This window comes from Gigantopelta aegis, chromosome 4, assembly GCF_016097555.1.
Source record: "Gigantopelta aegis isolate Gae_Host chromosome 4, Gae_host_genome, whole genome shotgun sequence".
Lineage (NCBI taxonomy): Eukaryota > Metazoa > Mollusca > Gastropoda > Neomphalida > Peltospiridae > Gigantopelta > Gigantopelta aegis.
The window spans coordinates 116,210,217-116,231,168 of NC_054702.1; the positions used below are offsets into that span (position 1 = coordinate 116,210,217).

The 20,952-nt window shown below is 33.9% G+C and overlaps 1 protein-coding gene across 1 annotated transcript in view; it reads right to left on the reverse strand.

The window, feature by feature from the left end:
- Positions 1-1,151: 1,151 nt before the first annotated feature.
- The window catches only part of LOC121371868 (sodium/calcium exchanger 1-like), a 130,454-nt gene continuing 110,653 nt past the window's right edge, over positions 1,152-20,952 (reverse strand). Inside the window, exons 3-7 of the mRNA XM_041498079.1 lie at positions 20,753-20,883; positions 16,001-16,100; positions 13,391-13,507; positions 11,883-12,041; positions 1,152-9,922 (exon numbers count right to left, since the gene is read on the reverse strand). Coding sequence (XP_041354013.1) covers positions 9,546-9,922; positions 11,883-12,041; positions 13,391-13,507; positions 16,001-16,100; positions 20,753-20,883 — 884 coding nt within the window. The 3' untranslated portion in view covers positions 1,152-9,545. The remainder of the gene's footprint in view (positions 9,923-11,882; positions 12,042-13,390; positions 13,508-16,000; positions 16,101-20,752; positions 20,884-20,952) is intronic.

Consider the following 20,952-nt stretch of genomic DNA (forward strand, 5'->3'; position numbering starts at 1 on the left):
GGATGATGCATATAAAAGATCCCTTGCTGCTAATCGAAAAAGAGTAGCCCACGAAGTGGCGACAGCGGGTTTCCTCTCTCAATATCTGTGTGGTTCTTAACCATCATGTCTGATGCCATATAACCATAAATAAAATGTTGAGTGTGTCGTTAAATAAAACATTTCCTTCCTCTCTCCCCCCCCCCCCCCCCCCCCCCCAATGAAAAAAAAACTAAACAAAAAAAACTTATAACTATTTTATATTTAGATAGAAACCTACAAATTGGAAAAATACATATTATAATTAATATGCAATTGAAATCTTGGCTAATTAATAATTTAACACCTGGTTACATGTATGTACTTTTTTGAGGAAATGTTTCATCCATAAATACTGTACATAATTTTTAGAGGAAATGTTTCAGTCATAGATACTATACATACTTTTTTTCAAATATTTCAACAATTTTTTGAGGAAATGTTTCAGTCAGTTACTGTACACACTTTTTTGACAAAATGTTTCAGCCATATATACTGTAGATGTTTAGAGGGGTACTGTACATTATTTTAAAGAACTCTACATCTTTCACAATATGCCATAATTTCAACTGCACAAGCTCCTGCATGTACTTTTTAGGAAATGTTTCAACCATAGGTACATTATTTTTAGAGAAAACATTTCAACCATGGGTACTGTACATTATTTTTAGAGGAAATGATTCAACCATAGGTAATGTACATTATGTTTAAAGAAATTATTTCAGTCAGACACTGCACAGTATTACAAGAGAAAATGTTTTAATTATAGGTAGCGTACATTATATTTAGAGAAATTATTTCAACCATCAATAGCCTTATCATTAAAATTCTATTTGAATCTAGAATACGGGAGCCTTGACTTTCCCACTGGAGATACCATTTTGCATTTTTACACTGGAGTCGAGCCAGGATGTTGTTGTTATTGTTTCTTGTTTTGCTTTGGTTTGGTTTCGTTTGGGATTTTAGGTTGGGTTTTTCTTCCTCTTTTTTTTCAGCATCAAAATGAAGAAGCCAAATCAATCTAAATCTAGTGACACATTTATGTACAAAAAAACCCCTTAAAACTATCACTATTCAAAATTATGTAACACCCAACAGGTAAATTATTTTAAAATAAAATAAGACAAAACCTGTAAGCTTTCAACCCTTTATTCAAAAGACAATAAAAACAATATTGGTAATTTGGAGTACCAAACAATTGGATGACCAAACAACACAATATCTATCCATGTTAAACATTGCTGGAATGGGAACCACCATTGAGGTAAAATAACAACATGTGCAACAGACAGGAGGGCACCGAATCTCTAAAACCAAATATCACAAATGAGACAGCATTCTATATAGGTAAAATTAATAAATATCATAAATGCAAATAAAAGTGTGTAATAACACACACTTGTGGAGTTAAAGAGAGAGATGTTTAATCAACAAGACAAACACAAAGTAAAACAAAGTATACCTCATTCACCAAGTCTTTGAAAATATACAACTGAAGAAAAGAAAAACGAATTCCTATTTCTTCAGCATACAATGGCACATCAACTAGTTAATTTTCTAAACTAAAATCTACCCAGATGTTGAAGTAATGTGAATGATTTACTGTCCCGCACCAAAACATGTCAGATTTTACTTAGTCTATTCATCTGAACAGAATGATGGGCTAGATTGGTATTTACCTTTCCAATATGAGAAACAGTAATATTTGGCAGAAATGTCCAAATACTGTCATATATTATTTAAGTCAATGTGCTCTAGTGGTACCGTGAAGCAAAACAAACAAAATTTATATTGTTTTAATAATGTTCTTGCTGAAATACTGCATGTATAACAAAGATAATTGATGTGTGGTATCCTTCAACATCCTATGATGTTTGTCTATGGTATCCTTCAACATCCTGGGATGATTGGTGTGTGGTATCTTTCAACATCCTGTGATGATTGGTGTGTGGTATCCTTCAACATCCTAGGATGTTTGGTATCCTTCAACATGCTTGGATGTTTGGTCTGTGGTGTCCTTCAACATCATGGGATGATTGGTGTGTGGTATTTTTCAACATCTTAGGATGGTTGGTGTGTGGTATCCTTCAACATCCTGGGATATTTTTTGTGTGCTATTCTTCAGAATCATATTTTTGCTTTTATAACTTTAAAATTTTGGACTCTGGGCCAACATGTGGGCTTGAAATACTAACTGCATGCAGCTTGCAATCTGCTAGAGCCCAAGCCTAATCTTAAAAAGTTGTAAGTACCAAAGCATGATATAAGAATATAATAAAATCTCTTAAACAAAATCGGTTTCACCAATCCAATAGAAATACATGTACTTAAAAAAGAAATCTTGAAATATATATGAGTAACACACACAAAAATGCTTTTAAATAAAACAATAAATAAATAAAAACCCATCGCCAATTGAGCTTAAAAATTCACAAAATGGTATGCCTAACTGAAATGATAAAAGTTCAGCCAAAATTTGATTGTTTAAAAATGAGAATAGACATGATATTGACAGGTGTTAAAAGAAACATAAATATCAAGTATTAACACATCTATGCATACATTGATATTTCTACAGGGTAAGAAACATACAAGACAAGGAGAGATCAAACTATACAAAATGTTCTTGCAGTTGCCTAGTGACTATAACATGTACAATGGTACAGATTGTTATGTGCAACACTGTGTAACAATTTAAATGACAGAGTATCCATACAATAAATAAATCAATAAATAAATAGAACATGGACAGTCTGAATGTATATTATATGTCGTTCCATCTCAGGGTTAATTGAAGAGATCAAGCAGGTAACAGAATAATGTCATGGAGGCACCATGAAAGAACCCAGGCAAATATTAACACACACTGTATGTACACATCAGATTGTCAAAGGTAAACAATAGATACCAGTTTCAAAAAAATAAACATCTTTAAATCAGAACTATCTCAATGGTGTAAGCAAATGCTTTAAAATATTAAATTGTATCAGATAAAAAATTTAAGATTATATTTTATAAATCAATGTATAATTAAGAATTGATAGCAATTATGTTTTTTTAGTCATAAAAGTATGAAGCGAATAATACAATGTTAACACTTTTAAACACATCCGCTATAGTGTGCACATCACTTTTTCCGTTCACACTAGCATGAAACAAAAATAATGACATATGGATGTATTGCGATTTATTTTTTAGAATCAAATGTTTATTATATTGATACTTGAGTGGCATGGGAATACAAAAGTTCAATGGTAAGTATGTGTAAATGATGTGTGACCAATTAGTGACATTGTGACACATTCCTAGCCTTAAGGTACAAGAGATGCAATCATGGTTTTAACCAGTTCATAAATGTCAAGCTACAGGAGTATATAATTAACTTGAATAAGACTTCAATTAAATGTTAGATAAACTAATATTTAAACATGAACCAATGTTTAATACATAAAAATACTAGTCAGCTTATTAATAATTTTTAAACATTAAAACAAATGTAGAACATCTATGTAACGGAACAAGTTTGTGTAGAATGGAAACATTTTACAGCCCATCCCAGCCTCCACTAAAAGTTTTTGAGGGTTTTTTTAATAATTTTACCTTAGTTTGATTTTAAAAAAAAAGGAAAAGTGCTTTTGAAATAACAAAAATTTCAACAAAATATTTATTGCATACGAAGCCAAAACAATCATGCCAGAATATACTTTTATAAATTCAAGTCTAAACATGGTTGCCTGAATTATCAGTCTACTTGCAGAAAAGTAGTGCAAGTGGGGAGGTGGTGGGGTGTGGCTTAATTTGTTTTTGTTTGATATGGATACCAAAATATCCAACATGTTCAGCCAATTACCCTTCCGTAAAGTGTAAAGACACAAAGGAAAATTAATTATTACTGTATAATAAGAAAACAAATCCTTACAGCTGTGAAGCAACTACTAAGTAACAATAATATCAATAGAACCACATAAGAATAATATTCCAAAGTGAAGTTTCAATTAAAAAAGAAATTTTATTATAAAGATATTTTCACTTGTAATAAAGAAAACTTGCAATATGGTATAATTGAATACACAGTAATAATAAATTACAACTCCTGAGCATTATTATCGCCTGTGTAAAACTATGGATGTAGTATAGCATCAATGTATATCTCAATAAAAACAGAAGAAGGTAGTATGAAGAAAGAGCCTACCCTTGACACCATCATTTAAATAAATCTCAGATGTATTCAACGAAACACCAGCAAAAACTATCAAAAACTAGTAAAGACTTTGTTATATTTTTATCATTTCTAACTAATTTAATATTGTAATTCAAAATAGCACAATAACATTTGTTCTATTCAAATAATTTATGGAGGCATTTCAAGAGAAAACATACAACCAATCGTATTTCACAACAAGCAATTTTAAAATATTATAAACAAGAGAATAGAGCACCCGTCAACAGGTAGCTTCTTCATCAGTTACAATCAGTTATCCAGTCATGGACAAGATGATTAATCTTGCATCAAATGTAGCTGTTTGCATGGAATAGCTGACTTTCACTGTTTGTACAACTGTAGTTATTTACATTGGTGATGACAGATATGACCTCATGAGAAGGTCACAATACAATAACAGTGATATGATCATGAGGGACTAATACAAATGTTACCTCACTGATATATTCAACCATTTCACCCATGTATACACAACACACAACCATAATGAACATACACATATGAGGGTGGATGGACTTGAATTCAGACAGATATTAATATGTTCCAAGTGATGTAAAACTACTGTTTACGCTAAGTTTGACAAAACACTAATTAGTCACAGCAAACTCGAGTCGATTACTTATCAGGAGCACATCTATAAACCATAAACACTATAAGCAAACACAAAACAAATTCTAAATAACTTTCCAAAGCACACTGTTTGGGAACACACTCAAACACAGACTGTCTGCATAGCTAGCCGACAAATCCATCATGCAACTTCTGACTACATGTGATGGCACCCAGTTGTATAATAACAATGTTGAACAGCAACTTGCTGGACAGCCATGTACAGCACTGAGTGGACTAAAGCCAGGTTAACACACATCCTCCAGGTTTCTCTCTACACAATGGTTAACTGCAGTGAGACCATGTTCTAGTGATTAGCTCTAACACTGGACAGTTTCCTTTGCCATAGCTTGTAGAAAAACACTGTGTAAAACTGCACCAGAAATTAATAAAAAAAAGTTTATGAAGCCAGTATTACATTAAAAAAGCCCAGAAGATGACAATAAGTTGTGAACTACCAACATGGATATATCCAGCCACTAATGGAAATACTGTCAAAGATTTGCTGCACTTGTACTACATAGCCATGTCCTACCTGTACTAGACCCTGTCCTAACAACAGCTGTACATAGCTAGGGCCTTCCACATGGCTGTAAGATGTCAATACCAGCAACACCTGGATATATCCTATCAACACTTGCTCAACCAAGTACGTCCTCCCAACACTGGATGGTCAATACCAGCAACACCTGGATATATCTTATTAACACTTGCTTAACCAAGTACGTCCTCCCAACACTGGATGGTCAATACCAGCAACACCTGGATATATCCTATCAACACTTGCTCAACCAAAGTACATCCTCCCAACACTGGATGGTCAATACCAGCAACACCTGGATATATCCTATCAACACTTGCTTAACCAAGTACATCCTCCCAACACTGGATGGTCTTGTCAAAACTTGCATTGTTGTTACTGCCAACATCAGCATACCATAGTCATCATGTGTGTGGAAAAATTCCAACAGAAGACAATTTGCCATCAGCTTCCCACACAACATGTATACGTTCACTGTGGTGCTCTGTAAATTGTGATGTCATCGTAAGACTAAGCAGCAGGAAGATAAATCAAGAATTGTAAACAGAAACAATCTATTTCTTAATATTGAACAAAAATCTATATGCAACATTCCCCAACAGTTGTAAAACAAAAACTAAGAAAAACTTCTTCATGATCGATGCCCATTAAATGAAACAAAAGTTACATATATATAATGTAATGAATGATCAATATAATTATAGTTTATAAGAACAAAACTTTCTTGTATTGCACTAAAAATGATAAATGGTGAAACAATGCAAAATATTTGGCTCAAGGGGAATGCATTGCAAGTTAAAGAGTGATTAATGAAGACTGATATGCAGGAAGTTGAAGGTGTAGTTTGTTTCAGTGAGCAGGCATGAGATGTTAATAACAACCAATGGGATATTTACAGTGGGGTACGGTGAGGAACAAACACACTCAGCGATGGCTTGTGACAAATCACTACTCTCAGTGTCTACCGGGCAACAGCCAGGATAAAGGAAGGAAGGAAACTGGTTTTTACATGCCCCTATCCACAAAGGTTCGGGCACGCCCACTTCGGATTTAGCCTCTGACTTCGCCAGTGACCAACTCCGAAGCAGGAGGGGCCAGGATAAAAAGACTTGCTACATCATATGGAAGGGATATGTACACCAACTCAGATTAGAGCTTGAATCTGTGACAGGTGTGCTTCAAAACAGCTTTTTCTGATTATCTCATTAAATCTTTACCTCATGTTACCTTCTGGGGGGGAATATAGTAGCCGAGAGTAGCAGTTGGATCTCTATAACACATTCATCCCATTCTTACGATAATCAAGTTTCAAAATGTATTATTTACAGACAAATATATACAGTAAATACCCAGTGATTATCAATAAGAGAATAAAAAGTTTTCTAAAAAAAAGTAGATGAACAGATAACAAGCTATTAAAGAAATATTCAACTTTCTTCAAACAGATGTAGATGTACAGAATAATATGCTTATATTTACAAGTATATTCAACTTACAACTCTATTCAACTCTCTTCAAACACTTGTAGATGTCTAGAATAATAAGCTTATATTTACAAGTATATTCAATTTACAATTCTTTTCAACTTTCTTCAAACACTTGTAGATGTATAGAATAACAAGCTATTAAAGGTATATTAACTTAATAATGTAAGATTTGCACATACCTTATTAAGAGTATATGAAATTGTTAAAACAGGTATAGATGAAGAGACACAAGCTATATTAAAGTACTGTATATCCAACTAACTTCAAAAAGTTGCAGATGTATAAATAACAAGTTATTAAAGATATATTCAGATTACATCTCTATTCATCACTCGTTCAAACAAATTGTAGATGTTGAGAAAACAATCTATATAAGTAGGCAGTAACCTGCCAATATCATGATTACTGTACTAAATGTCACAAATAATGATATTAGTCTCTCATGTGACTTCTAATAATCAGATGATAACATCAAGGACTTTGACATTACTGATATATCACATAAAAATCATTGACTACAGCAACAATGATTCTTTTAAAATAGTAAATAACTTAAAGGTTTTCAACATGTTTTAATGCATCTATTTTACAAACATGATTGGGAAATGTCAGATGCTGTCTGGATCAGTCAATTCTATGGTGAATTTCACACCCATATGTTCACTCTAGCTACCATACCTTTTAATGTGCTCTGACAGTCAAATAAACATACAGCAGATCAGGATTTTTTTTTATGGCATTGTTTATTAATAATAGACTGTTGTTTCAGAGACAAAACATTGCAAAACAAATGAAATTTGTCTCAAGATTAAAATCACGAGCTATGGTGTATTTTGCCAGTACTTGAATTTTAATTTTTTACTTGATTATTAATTCATAACCAGGATATAAACTGAATTTTATTAGGATGTGAATTTTAATTTTGAAAGTTCTTCATTAATAATTTTGAAAGTACATGATTTTTAATTTGGAAAATTCATGATTTTTTAATTTTGCCAGTATGTGAATATAATTTTGCTATAAAAAAAATATTAATTTTGTCAGAAAATATGTTCTAATTGAACCTGAAAAGGAATTTTCTGTTACAATGAATACTGCAATAAAGAGATGACTGTGTAAGCAGGGTTCAACACTTGTTGAATTAGTGTGAAATGATTTCACCCCCATACAATACACCAGCAGCCAGATGTTTGCGTCTCTATGGTTAATTTATTTGGCTAGTCAAAAACCAAAACAGCATTAATAGCAATAAATTAGAATTTCTTCGACCCAAAACCCACAAAAGTAAAACAAAAAGAGGGTAGGGAAAATTAACAGCAGGTTATGGTTGGTGCACTTAGTATAAACATAATTTAAGGATTTTCTGATTTTGCATTAAAATATTATGCAAGTTGATCTGAAGTAAAAAGCTGGCATGACATTCACCTACCCATCTTCAAAGAAACCCTGTAAGAATTAGAGCTAAATGCTAAACTTAATGCCGAGCCAAACACAAAAGTATTTTAATTAAACATTATTCAATGTGATGAACATTCATAGGTGCAACAAGTTTTATTCATCTAAGACTTATAGTTTGCGAGAAATAGAGTAAACTAACTGCAAAAGTTGATACCATAATCGAAAGAGAAATACCTATATCTTGCATTTTACTTGGCAAGGCTAGACAAAAATTGGTGTACTAGATTACTGAGTAAACCAGGCTAAATACAACTAAAACAAAACGTGTAGTATCATTTGCACATGTAGTCCGACATCACTGGCTTGGGAATTTACCACATTAACAAATAATTAACACAACTGGAAAAAGGCACTTAAATCTACAACAGGAAGGAAATAACTAACAAATAATTTCCAAATTTAGCTTTAGACCAAAACTAATCATAACTGCATGGTCTGTCAGTATTTGCAAGTCCAACATTCACACTGTTTCGAATCAGCTAGCATAAAATGCTTTATTTATTATGGACAGAACTTATGAACTTGTTCAGAAATAAAATCCATATTGATGCTATGCAAAGTTCAATGCCATTCCATTACTAATTACTTGTAAAATAACATACCTTTTGCTCTAGATCACATCAATGACCTTTGATCTCTAGTTCCAGTTCAAAGTTTCAAGCTGCACCATGGTAATGATAAAACATAAATCAAATGGATGCACATGCAGAACTGTAGGTAGGTGATGGATGCAAACACAGATACATAGCATGTGGTCAGAACAATCAATTAATTCATAATCTCTAAAAATCATCACCATGGAAAAAACTGGTCAACATCAAACCCATTGTCGCCAAAAATCATCACCATGTACAGAATAGGTCAACACCTAATGAACAGCTTCATCAGATCTACAGGATAGTAGGTAACAACTAACCCATAGTCACAACAGGTTTATCTATGGGCTGAATAAGTCCATAGTAACAACTTTTTATGGCAAATTCAGTCCTATATTCTCAGAGGAAAAAAACACTGACAATGTTCTGATATAGATATATATATATGAAAGAAGATGCTTATTAGTAAGTTTAAACTATTAAAACAGAGGAGACTGTCAGCGGACTCCCACTAGAATGTGTATCATGTGTAGTTGGCATATAAATTCCATCTGTTACATGTCAGTCTAGATCAAATGGCAAAGAATAGAAGTATTTGAGAGAAGGAAGCAAAGTTAAAAAGCAGGGATGTAGCAGTAAGCAACGAATGCTGACAGCAGCAAGTAGATTACCCAGAGAGAAGTAAAGAAAATGGCCGTTGGTATTTTGTACTTCCGAGGACCCCCTAGTTCTCCTCCTATTACTTTCGTTCTACGTAAAACTAGAACAAACATACAAAAAACTGCCAAGCAGCAAAACAGAGTGACTGAGAAAGCAAGTGAGCCAGGTGGAACTTTGAAGACTTTTCCCTGCGAGGCATGATAGATGGCTGCGATTGACCAGGCGATGCCAATCCCAAGGAACACGTTCACGGCATTGCTTCCCGTCACATTGCCGATGGACGAATCGGCATACTTGTCATTGATTGCGGCAACTTTACTCGCAAATGTGTCTGCAAGAAAAGTATAACCATCATTATTTTAACAGAGACAATTTTTTTTTATCAAAATTTATATTCTGCACCTGATGAACAAAATGATAATGATATTATAGAAAAACTAAGTGTTTACAATTTTTGAAAGTTAACCAATGAAGAAGCACAATCTCTAGGAGGTAAACTAACACTCAGAAGTTTAAACTTTTTAAAAAGTATGAAAAATAAGAAAGGCCCTGGCTCAGATGGATTTACTGCAGAGTTCTTGAAATTCTTTTGGGCAGATTTAGGACATTAAATTATAGCTACCGTATATTGCCGTGTATTAGCCAACAAAATTGTGTGATGCAATCAAATAAGAGCTTACAAAATGATATAGACAGAGGTGTCAAACTATTAATGCATTACAGAACAAAAAACTACATAATACTGCATGATGCAGTGTTTTATTTATATTGTGCACAAATTATTGTTACATAAACTGTGAAAGGCTGTAAGGGTCTGATCAAAATTTGTAAGTCGGGGTCGGGAGTGTTTTCGATCGGAATTTTATGAATCAATTTGTTGCCTCCATGTATAAACCGACTCTCTTCTTTTGTAAAGTATTTCTAGACTTCATAAGTCGGCTAATACATGGCAATATATGGTATATCTCTGAGACAAACAAACCAAAACAGTTTCTTAAACATTGGAGTACTATATCACTAGAAAAGTACATGTATAACCATTATTATAAATAAAAATATAGCTGAGATGAAAGTTTGGCCTTAGGATAATGTATGGTATCAAAGTGAATGATCCCTTGTGCCCATGCAACTACACTATGGTACTTTTGTTTAAAACACTATTTTATAAAATTATGTGGTGATGTATGATGTATAATCACATGGCCTTCTTCTTCAAGAAACTAAACAAAGTTGAACATACAACACATTGAACCTTTTAGCTGCATGTTTCATCTGCCCAATATCATTATCATCTGTTTGTTAAAGTTATCCATCAGTCTTTTAGGTTTAGTATGTGGCCGCATATCGTGTTTATTTCATAAACACTAATAAAACAGTTTTTAATTTTGAATTTCAATTTTCAATAAGTAAATTGCTACCAAAAATTTGTGAGTTCTGAATAAATTTTAAAAAACATTAAATGAAGACAGTCTTTGTTTATACAATATTAAATTTAAAGAATACAGAAGAAAGTGAAAAAACAAAGCATGTGTGTAAATTAAACATACGAGGTATGTGTACAATAACCATATATATATATATATATGTGATAGCATCTGCAAAAAGGGGTACAGAGGAGAAAAACAGCAATATATTTCTTTATAATAGACAGCAGTCATAAGAGTTTGCAAAGGACTTATCATTTCATCATCAAAATATAATAAACAGACAACGCCTAAGAAACATCCTTTGCTTTTGATGTAATGTATGAAATGCTTACATGTTATAAAATTTCTAACATTCACCAAATTGAAATTTCGATATTTTTTATGAATGACATCATGCCACATCTGGACTACTTTTGCCAGACTCTCTCACATATTTTCAAAGTTTTGGTGATGTGTAGTTATTTAATTCTAATATTGTAGTGGTTTTCAAACATATGTCTTATATAAAGAGTCCACGTGGATTATAAATGCACAAATATTAATTTGATTTTCAGCCATAATAGATTTGTCCAGTATCATGTTTTTTTTTAAGTTTGTCTATTTTTTAACAAAATCTTCAAAATATTATTACCCCATTTCGCCCTCTCTTAAATATGACAATAGTGCGTAAATTCAAGACATGTTTACAGCCTGTATTTTGTTTGCTGGTAATAATAAAAAAAAAAAAATAAGAGTAACTACAGTCCTGCCAAAAACTAAATGACAACATAATAAACGAAATAGGGAAACTATGGTCTGCCAAAAAGTAAATGACAACATGTGTGTTTTGGATAAAAGAGATGCCAATCTAACAGCAGCTCTCACCTGGAACACTGGTTCCCAGGGCAACAAACGAGATAGCAGTCACTGTGTCCTTGAGCCCCACAGTGCAGCCGAATCCTGAAGCCAAGTCACCAATAACGGCTGTCAGAAGGCCAATCAGACTGATGGAGACAAAGAAGCAAGCCCATCCACCCCAGATATCTGAAAGTAATCAGCTAGGTCATAATATGTAATCATATATAAATCATATATGTAATCACCAACAAAGATTCTTAAAACTAAATCATAAAATGTAAAAAAAAAAATTTAAACTAAATAATAATAATAATATGTAATCAGTAACCAAGATTCATAAAACTAAATCATAATATCACCATAAATGTAATCAGCAACTATGATTCTTGAAAGTTTAATCATAATATAAATGTAGTAAACAGCAACAAAGGTTCTGGAAACTAAATCATAATCTGATTAAATTTAGAATTATTTCCTCGTGACAATTAAGTTTTAAATGAAACTGAATATTTCTTCTAAACTCTAACATGTCTACAACAAACATCTACTTTAATTTTCAGCAGTTACCAGCATAATTTAAAGACAACTCACATAATCATTTGACTTACCTACCATTAGTTCACGCTTTAGTAGACTTCCATGTCTTGCACAACTACATGACTTAAAATATTATTAACATTAAATTAAATGATTGCTATATTAAGCATCTGTTCTATGAAAGAACAATCAGCAATCACATGACACAACATACATCTAACCTCAAGTTTTAATAGTAATTAATTTCTCATGTTATAATTATAGTAAAAATTATCTGTTAAATATTGTAATGAGCAGATGAATGATAAAGAATTGTAATTTCTAACACTTCTAAAAGTTCATTCTCAAGGGCATACATGTAGGCTGAGGTAGAAGAGCACACACACACACACACACACACACGCACGCACGCAAGCACGCACGCACACGCACACACACACACACGCACACACATATACACAATACACTACACACTACACACACTACACACACACACACGCACGCACACACACACAATACACTACACACACACACTACACACAGACACACACTACACACAGACACACACTACACACAGACACACGCACAGACACACACTACACACACAGACACAGACACAGACACAGACACACACAGACACACACAGACACAGACACACACACACACACACACACAGACACAGACACACACACACACACCACACACTACACACACACACACACACACACACACACACAACCCTCCTACCTTAGCCTACATGTATGCCCTTGAGGATGAACCCCACTGTTGAGGTTAAAACAATTAGGCTATTCAGAGAAATATTAGGCTATTCATATAGGTATCCAGGGAAAATGTAGACAAAAGGGTATGATAGGTTCATATCTGAACCCTCCCCTCCCCCAGGTCCAGACCCTGCTTTGCCCCTGATCTTTGGATGATCCCAACCCTTTGTTGGGTGGCGCACGTTAAGCAGAATAATGACTGATGAAGGCACGAACCGGTGGGCGGCACGCAGGCGAAGAGGACCTTCCAGAAAAGAGTCAGGAAGTGCATCACATAGTCCATGCAGGACGGCAGCTTCTCCTCGGCCTCATCGCCAGTGTCTTCATCATCGCCTACAACAACATACACAGTGAGATACACATAAATAACACATACAGTGAGATACACATAAATGACACACACATACACATAAATAATACACACAGTGAGATACAAATAAATAACACACACATACACATAAACAACACAAATACACATAAATAACACACAGTGAGATACACATAAACAACACATGCATACACATATATAACACACACAGTGAGATACACATAAATAACACATACATAAACATAAATAACACATACATACACATAAACAACACACACAGTGAGATATACATAAATAACACACACATACATATAAGTAACACACACATACACATAAATAACACACATACACATAAATAACACACAGTGAGATACACATAAACAACACGTGCATACACATAAATAACAGTGAGATACACATAAATAACACATATATAAACATAAATAACACATACATACACATAAACAACACACATTGAGATATACATAAATAACACATACATACACATAAATAACACACACATACACATAAGTAACACACACATAAACATAAATAACACAGTGAGATACACATAAATAACACACATATTCACATAAAAAACACACACATACACATAAACAACACTTGCATACTCATAAATAACACATATATACACATAAACAACACACGCATACTCATAAATAACTAACACTTATTTCTACACAAATCACATTCAGAATACTAAAATAGCTACAGATAACAAGTTTATAAACTCTTATTTTTACACAAAACAAAAGCCTATTGGACTCAGTAATTGGCAAAGTTCATGTTGCACCCAGGGTGGATGTGTGTGAACCATAACTGTATATAGGCACATTGAAAATAATTTTCCATCTCATCCACAAAACACATTCAGTTAAAAAGTAAAAGTTTGTTTTGTTTAATGACACCACTAGAGCACATTGATTAATTAATCATTGGCTATTGGATGTCAAACATTTGGTAATTATGACTTATAGTCATCCGAGGAAACTGGTTACATGTTTTCTAATGCAGCAAGGGATCTTTTCTATGCACTTTCCCACAGACAGGAAAGCACATACCACGGCCTTTGTCCAGTTGTGGTGCATTGGTTGGAACGAGACAAAACCCAATCAGTTGAAGGATCCACTAAGGTGGTTTGATCCTGCGACGCAAGCACCTCAAGCGAGCACTCAACCAACTGAGCTAAATCCTGCCCCTAAAACACATTCAGAATACCGCTAATGAAATATCTGCAGATAAACAAGTTTCATAAAAACTTATTTCTTTAAGAATATCAAACCGTAACCATTGAAAAGTCAATAAAAGCAGCAGTTACTTGATTTTATAATTAAAGAAATAATTCTTTGCCACCACTTGTGTCTAGAGTCGTACAATACAGTTCAAGAGGTAAATGAGTAGTCAAGCCTGCTTCAGTAGCCACCTGTATTAAGCAGCCACCTATGTTAAAAAACTTATTTTAGTCTCCCAAATTATCTAATATAGTATAAGCTGACCTGTATTAAACAGCCACCTGTCTTAAAAGGCCTCTTTCTGATACTACCTTTGGTGGCTGCTTAACTCCGGTTTGACTGTAATTAATGCATAATTTGGGAGACAGTGATTGGCTACTTCAACAGGTTGTTGCTTAACAGAGGTGGCTGCTTTGAGCAGGTTTAGTTGTTTACATCATCAAACGCATCTTCAGGAATTTTAGTGGAGGGGTCTACACTGTGGCAAGCAATATTATACAGGGGTTGAGTGGGGGAGTTCACAACTCCCAAAATTATTTACGCACCTGATTATGAAACATAACCATAAACCTTTATCATTATACAAGTGTTAACATAATTGATGGAACAACATGAGCTGACAGCAGTAGTGTCGATAAACTGATCAGCTATAAATAGATACAAGACGTGACTTTAGTACACATTGGACTCATTTAAAAATGTATTAATAGTAATAACACCGGACTTAATTAAACCGTTATGTTAATACATGTAGCATTAAACAATGGACTTCATTAAACATTTATAATAGCATTGCTGTTCGTTACCCGAGGTGACAATGATTGTAATACATGTAGAATTAAATGTTGGACTTAACCTTCTGACTACTGCAGGCGAAATATCACACCGTATATCGCACATAGTACATTTACTCATTCATATTTCCCAACATTATGCACATGGCACTGACTGGAATTAATAACAGAACAACACTGATTGAAACTAATCTTGGTAATGGCCATTTTAGTTTTTTGTTTCTGCATGAGAAACACCTGTTTTTTGGCAAGCTCTTGCTAATAATGGTGGAACATAGCGGTCATTTTCAGGAATAGATAGCTGATTGTGACAGCTAATTTGATAATGAAGTTCACAGTTTTACAAACAACACTATCAACAAAAATCTCAAAATATTGGGACATGAATCACAGTTAACTTCCAAAACCAACTGTGGTGAGAAGAGCTGTTATTGTGAATTGCTGCACCTACCTGAGCTGACGGTGATGGCTTCAATAAACTGTTCTCTCCACGTGGACGTCCCCAACACCATCGATGTGTTGGCTTTCTTCAGCAACTTGTCAACAACACCCTACAATTAGAACAGTTCGGTCAGACACAGGTTAACCATTCAATGCTATACTCAAACCTCCATACAGAATGTATCATTCTAAGCAGTTTAATGAACACATAATTATAAGATATTTTAAATGAGCTGCCATTTCATATTATGTTTATGTCATAAGTGAAATAATTTTTACTTGTCACAAGGAAAATAAACATAATACAAAATGGCAGAGACTTTAATATCTTATTTATTACCCATTAATTTCAATTTATATCACTAAACTTGTTTGAATAATGTTTTGGTGTGGTCATAGTGCACCTGATGTATGTCGTCATCTTATGACAATGAGGTGTTACATCCCACTTGACATTCTAGGGGAACGTAACACTTTGATACGTCCCAAGATATTTTTAACCATATGGGTAGTAAAAGTTATAAAACAATATGAAGTTACATTTGATTACAATAAATGAAAATAATTATACTAATGGAAACAAAAAAAGAATTAAATAGAATAGATGTTTAACGACATCCCAGCATGAAAAATATATCGGCTACTGGGTGAGGTAAAAAATTTAGCATCACATCAACTCTAACAGCAAATAGTGACTGCAACTAAACCCTTCATACTTAGTGTTACTGGCTATCATTGCCAGATTACTAACATTCTGTCGCACATTAGCTTTTTTCATTTTATAAAGACATTACAAGTCAAATAGTGAATTAGATCTGGTGGATAATGCAGTGTCCCTTATTTCTTTCTCTCAGTATACTAATGTGCTGCTGTCTTGTGATTGATCGGATTCTATTTGGATGATATTTTTAAATATCAGCGTTATCCTTGGAAGAGAAAATAAAGAAAATGATGTCACTATGGAAGACGGATCATTATAATGATAAAAGTAAATGGTTTAAGAGTATTTTGAATTATATCATCAGTGGTAATTATAAGAACTGTTTTCATTTTGGGGAAATTTTATACAATTTTTAACTGTTATTAAAAACACCAATGTGATGGGGTTTTTTTTTTACTAAACAGAATACATTTGAGATATTTCAAATTTCTAAAAGAAATCTCAAATCTGTTGATCCTTTTGTTTATTTCAGTTACCCTGGCAACCAGGGCTGGCCTTTGTCTGTAACATAGCATCAGTATTGGTTTTTTGAGAAAATGTATGATTTAGTGCACCTACATTTTGTACCTTCAACAGACCGTCTAAAAATAAGATGAAATAAGATGTCTTTTATTGGGTACAAACAAATAAGCTGACATCTTTTACTGGGTGTGAAAATTAAATAAATTCATATATTATGTTCTAAGCAAAATGTCTGTTAAATGAACTCAGTAGAAGTAAGACTGATGAAAAAACACTCCACAACACAGATAACCTTTTGTTTTGTGCAGAGCGAATGTAAAACATTAGAGTAGAGATGTTTTGCCTATCAATGCCTAAGAAGACATTTGTTTGTCATAACAGCTATTTCTGCTGATTACTCTCCTGGAGACCTGTAAGCTAAAGGTTAACTCATGCCAGGTATTAGTTCATGTTTGTTCTCTGTGTGCAGTCATTTACAGACACTTCATGATCAGTAAACAATACCTAGCAGTGTTTTTTAAGTAAGATGTTCTTTTTGTATGAGAGATGATTGACGACAGTTTGAGTTGTATTGGATTACGGTAATCAGTTCCTAATAATCAACATAAGAATGCTATGGCAGATTCAGGTTAACTTCATAATAACTTGGATGTTGAAGATCAGTCATTTAACTGGTTTAAACCAACATGTCTATATTGGGTAAATGATCTCGATTTAAAAGCGTAAAAATAATAGTGCACATTGAGTTATTAATCATCAGCTATTGGATGTCAAAAATTGGTAATTTTGAGTCTTAGTCTTCAGAGGAAACCTGCTACATTTTTCCTGTAGCAAAAAGGGATCTTTTATATGTACTTTCCACAGACAGGACAGCACATACCAGTTGTGGAGCACTGGTTGGGAAGGGGAAAAGAAAACAATCAGAGAATGAGGTCACTGAGGTTTGATCCTGCAAGCAAAGCACCTCAGGCGAGCACTCTATCGACTGAGCTAGATCCCATCTTGATTTGAGCACTCAATCTTACACGGAGGTCCTGAGATTTCAGTTGAATGTAACAAATACTTCACACAGATAGGCACTGAAACCAATATTCTATTTTTCATATAATAACTGAAATTGATTTTTCAGCAAGTGCCCATGCTAGCACTCCCACGAGTCTTGTTTTTGCCATGGAGTTCTGCAATAGATGTTTGAGATAAATCTCTCTGTCCAGAAATGTAGCAAGCCGAACGGTTACACACACACAGATTGGTATCACAATGTCCTCCCACACTTTTACAAATGGAAAGATAATAATGGTAGCTTTATGTTGGATTACAGGTCTGTTTTCACATCTGGGCTGTGATCTACTATAGCTTCTATATGTACACATCAATAAAACTAAAAATTAAAAAAAAAATTACTACTACAGTAGAAAACACAAAGATGATGATAAATCGATGAAGGTTTTATACTAAGGCACAGCAGGACTAAAAAAGATATCAACATTAATCAATATACTGTTGTGGCTTCTAAAACATATTTCAAGTATATGTTTTCAATTACAGAACCCATATAGCAGTCTATAAAAAAAAAAAAACTATCTAAATAACATCTTGATGCATGTATATGAAGTTTAGTATCAATAATAATTATTGCTTTTTATCTGGTAAACTGGGAGAAATCTTTAACTATAATGTTGTTGTTTTTCAATGAGCTTTGTAGTTCCAGAGCTTAGGACCAGCTTGCCTACCATTCTTAATGTTTGACATATTTACCAAACCAGTAAGTAGGAAACCGCTAATGGTGCTCTCTCAAAGTTGCATAATGGCAGCTTCAAACCAAAATTAATTTACAACTTTTGCTTTGAAATGTAAACATTACACCTTCATTCATATGGACAAACACATTACAGCAAAATAATTATATTTGCAAGTAGAACATTTTTTAATGGAGAATCTTTAGAGGATGATTGACAGAATTGAGCATGTTTAGTTGAGGTAGCAGCATCTTCAGGTGGATTTTGCTATCAAGTTTATTGCCTTGTGCAAAACATCTGTCTCTGACGGCCCTACCCAGCTGACGACAGTCAGCTTGTCAAATTTTGTCAATTTCATAAGATTTGTCACGATTGTCGTAAAACAAGAATCTAACTGTACTAAATGTGAGTGTGTTTAGTGACAGTTTACATAGCGTGCAAGCACATTACAACTGCAATATTCCCGAGTTATGTATGCAAAGATTATGTGAGAGATTAATTGATTTGTAATTGTTTATAACAAATGTAAAAACAGTAAAATAAGGGATAACAGCCGTTTTGCAATTAGAAGTACTCTCACCAGATAGGCAACAGCAAAATATACATATAGAGTGGGTGTTATTGGTTTTCACTTGTGGGGTGGTATGGCTTACTTCGTGTTTTGAGGGGTGTACACACAGTATAAAATATGTTTACTGGCATTAAAAAAGTAATAAAAAATCCATTGTACTAGAGCAAGGTAATAAAAAAAAAACATGATGTGTAGCCAATATATAGAGATTTTAAATGTCGGTATCCTAAATGTTTCAAATGGAGAACTAAAAAAATCAGGAAAAAACAACTTACTTAACACAGTGACTTACCTTGCAGAATGAAATGATGAACATCTTGTAATAATCATTTTGCAGTCTTGTTACACCTTTGTGAAATATCCATTGGATTCTGTCTTATACACAGACATTTGAATACAATGATAGTTTTAATATTTTGACTTTAGTCTGAGACACAGAGAGAGTGACACTGAGTAAAAGTGAGAACAATAGAATGTGTGTGTGTATGTGTGTGTACGTGAGCATGTGCGTGCATGTGTGCATGTATGTGCATGCATGAATCGTGTGCATGTACCTGCAAGAATTTGCATTAGAGAAAGAACCTCATAAACTTGCTTGTTATATAACTGTACATTAAAATACTGTAATGGATTCTGTGCAATCCTGACATCACTGCAAAGATTTATAAGGAAAGACTATTTTCTCATATACTCTACATCACCACCCAGATTTAGAAAGTGATTAAGACAACACAGTTTCCTCGAATACTCTACCACCTAGGGTTAGAAAGTGACTAGAATGACACAGTTTCCTCGAATACTCTACCACCTAGAGTTAGAAAGTGACTAAGACGACACAGTTTCCTCGAATATTCTACCACCTAGGGTTAGAAAGTGATTAAGACGACATAGTTTCCTCGAATACTCTACCACCTAGAGTTAGAAAGTGACTGAGATGACACAGTTTCCTCGAATACTCTACCACCTAGAGTTAGAAAGTGACTGAGATGACACAGTTTCCTTGAATATTCTACCACCTAGAGTTAGAAAGTGACTGAGACGATAGTTTCCTTGAATACTCTACCACCTAGAGTTAAAAAGTAACAAACATGACACAGTTTTCTTGAATACTCTACCACCTAGAGTTAAAAAGTGACAAACACAACACAGTTTCCTCGAATACTCTACCACCTAGAGTTAGAAAGTGACTAAGATGACACAGATTCCTCAAATACTCTACTGCCTAGAGTTAGAAAGTGACTAAGATGACACAGATTCCTACTACTCTACCTTGAACTCCTGACTCTCCTTGATGTGGATCTGGATCCGCGTGATGTCACCAAGTCGAGGTTTTGCCATTTCAGCCAGACGCTCATCGTCACAACTGACCAGGGTCCCTGAGTCCTTGTCACTGGCTTTACCTAGTAAAAACACAAACAAACACAACTACAAGATACTGTCAAACACAAACACAACCCATACTGCCAACC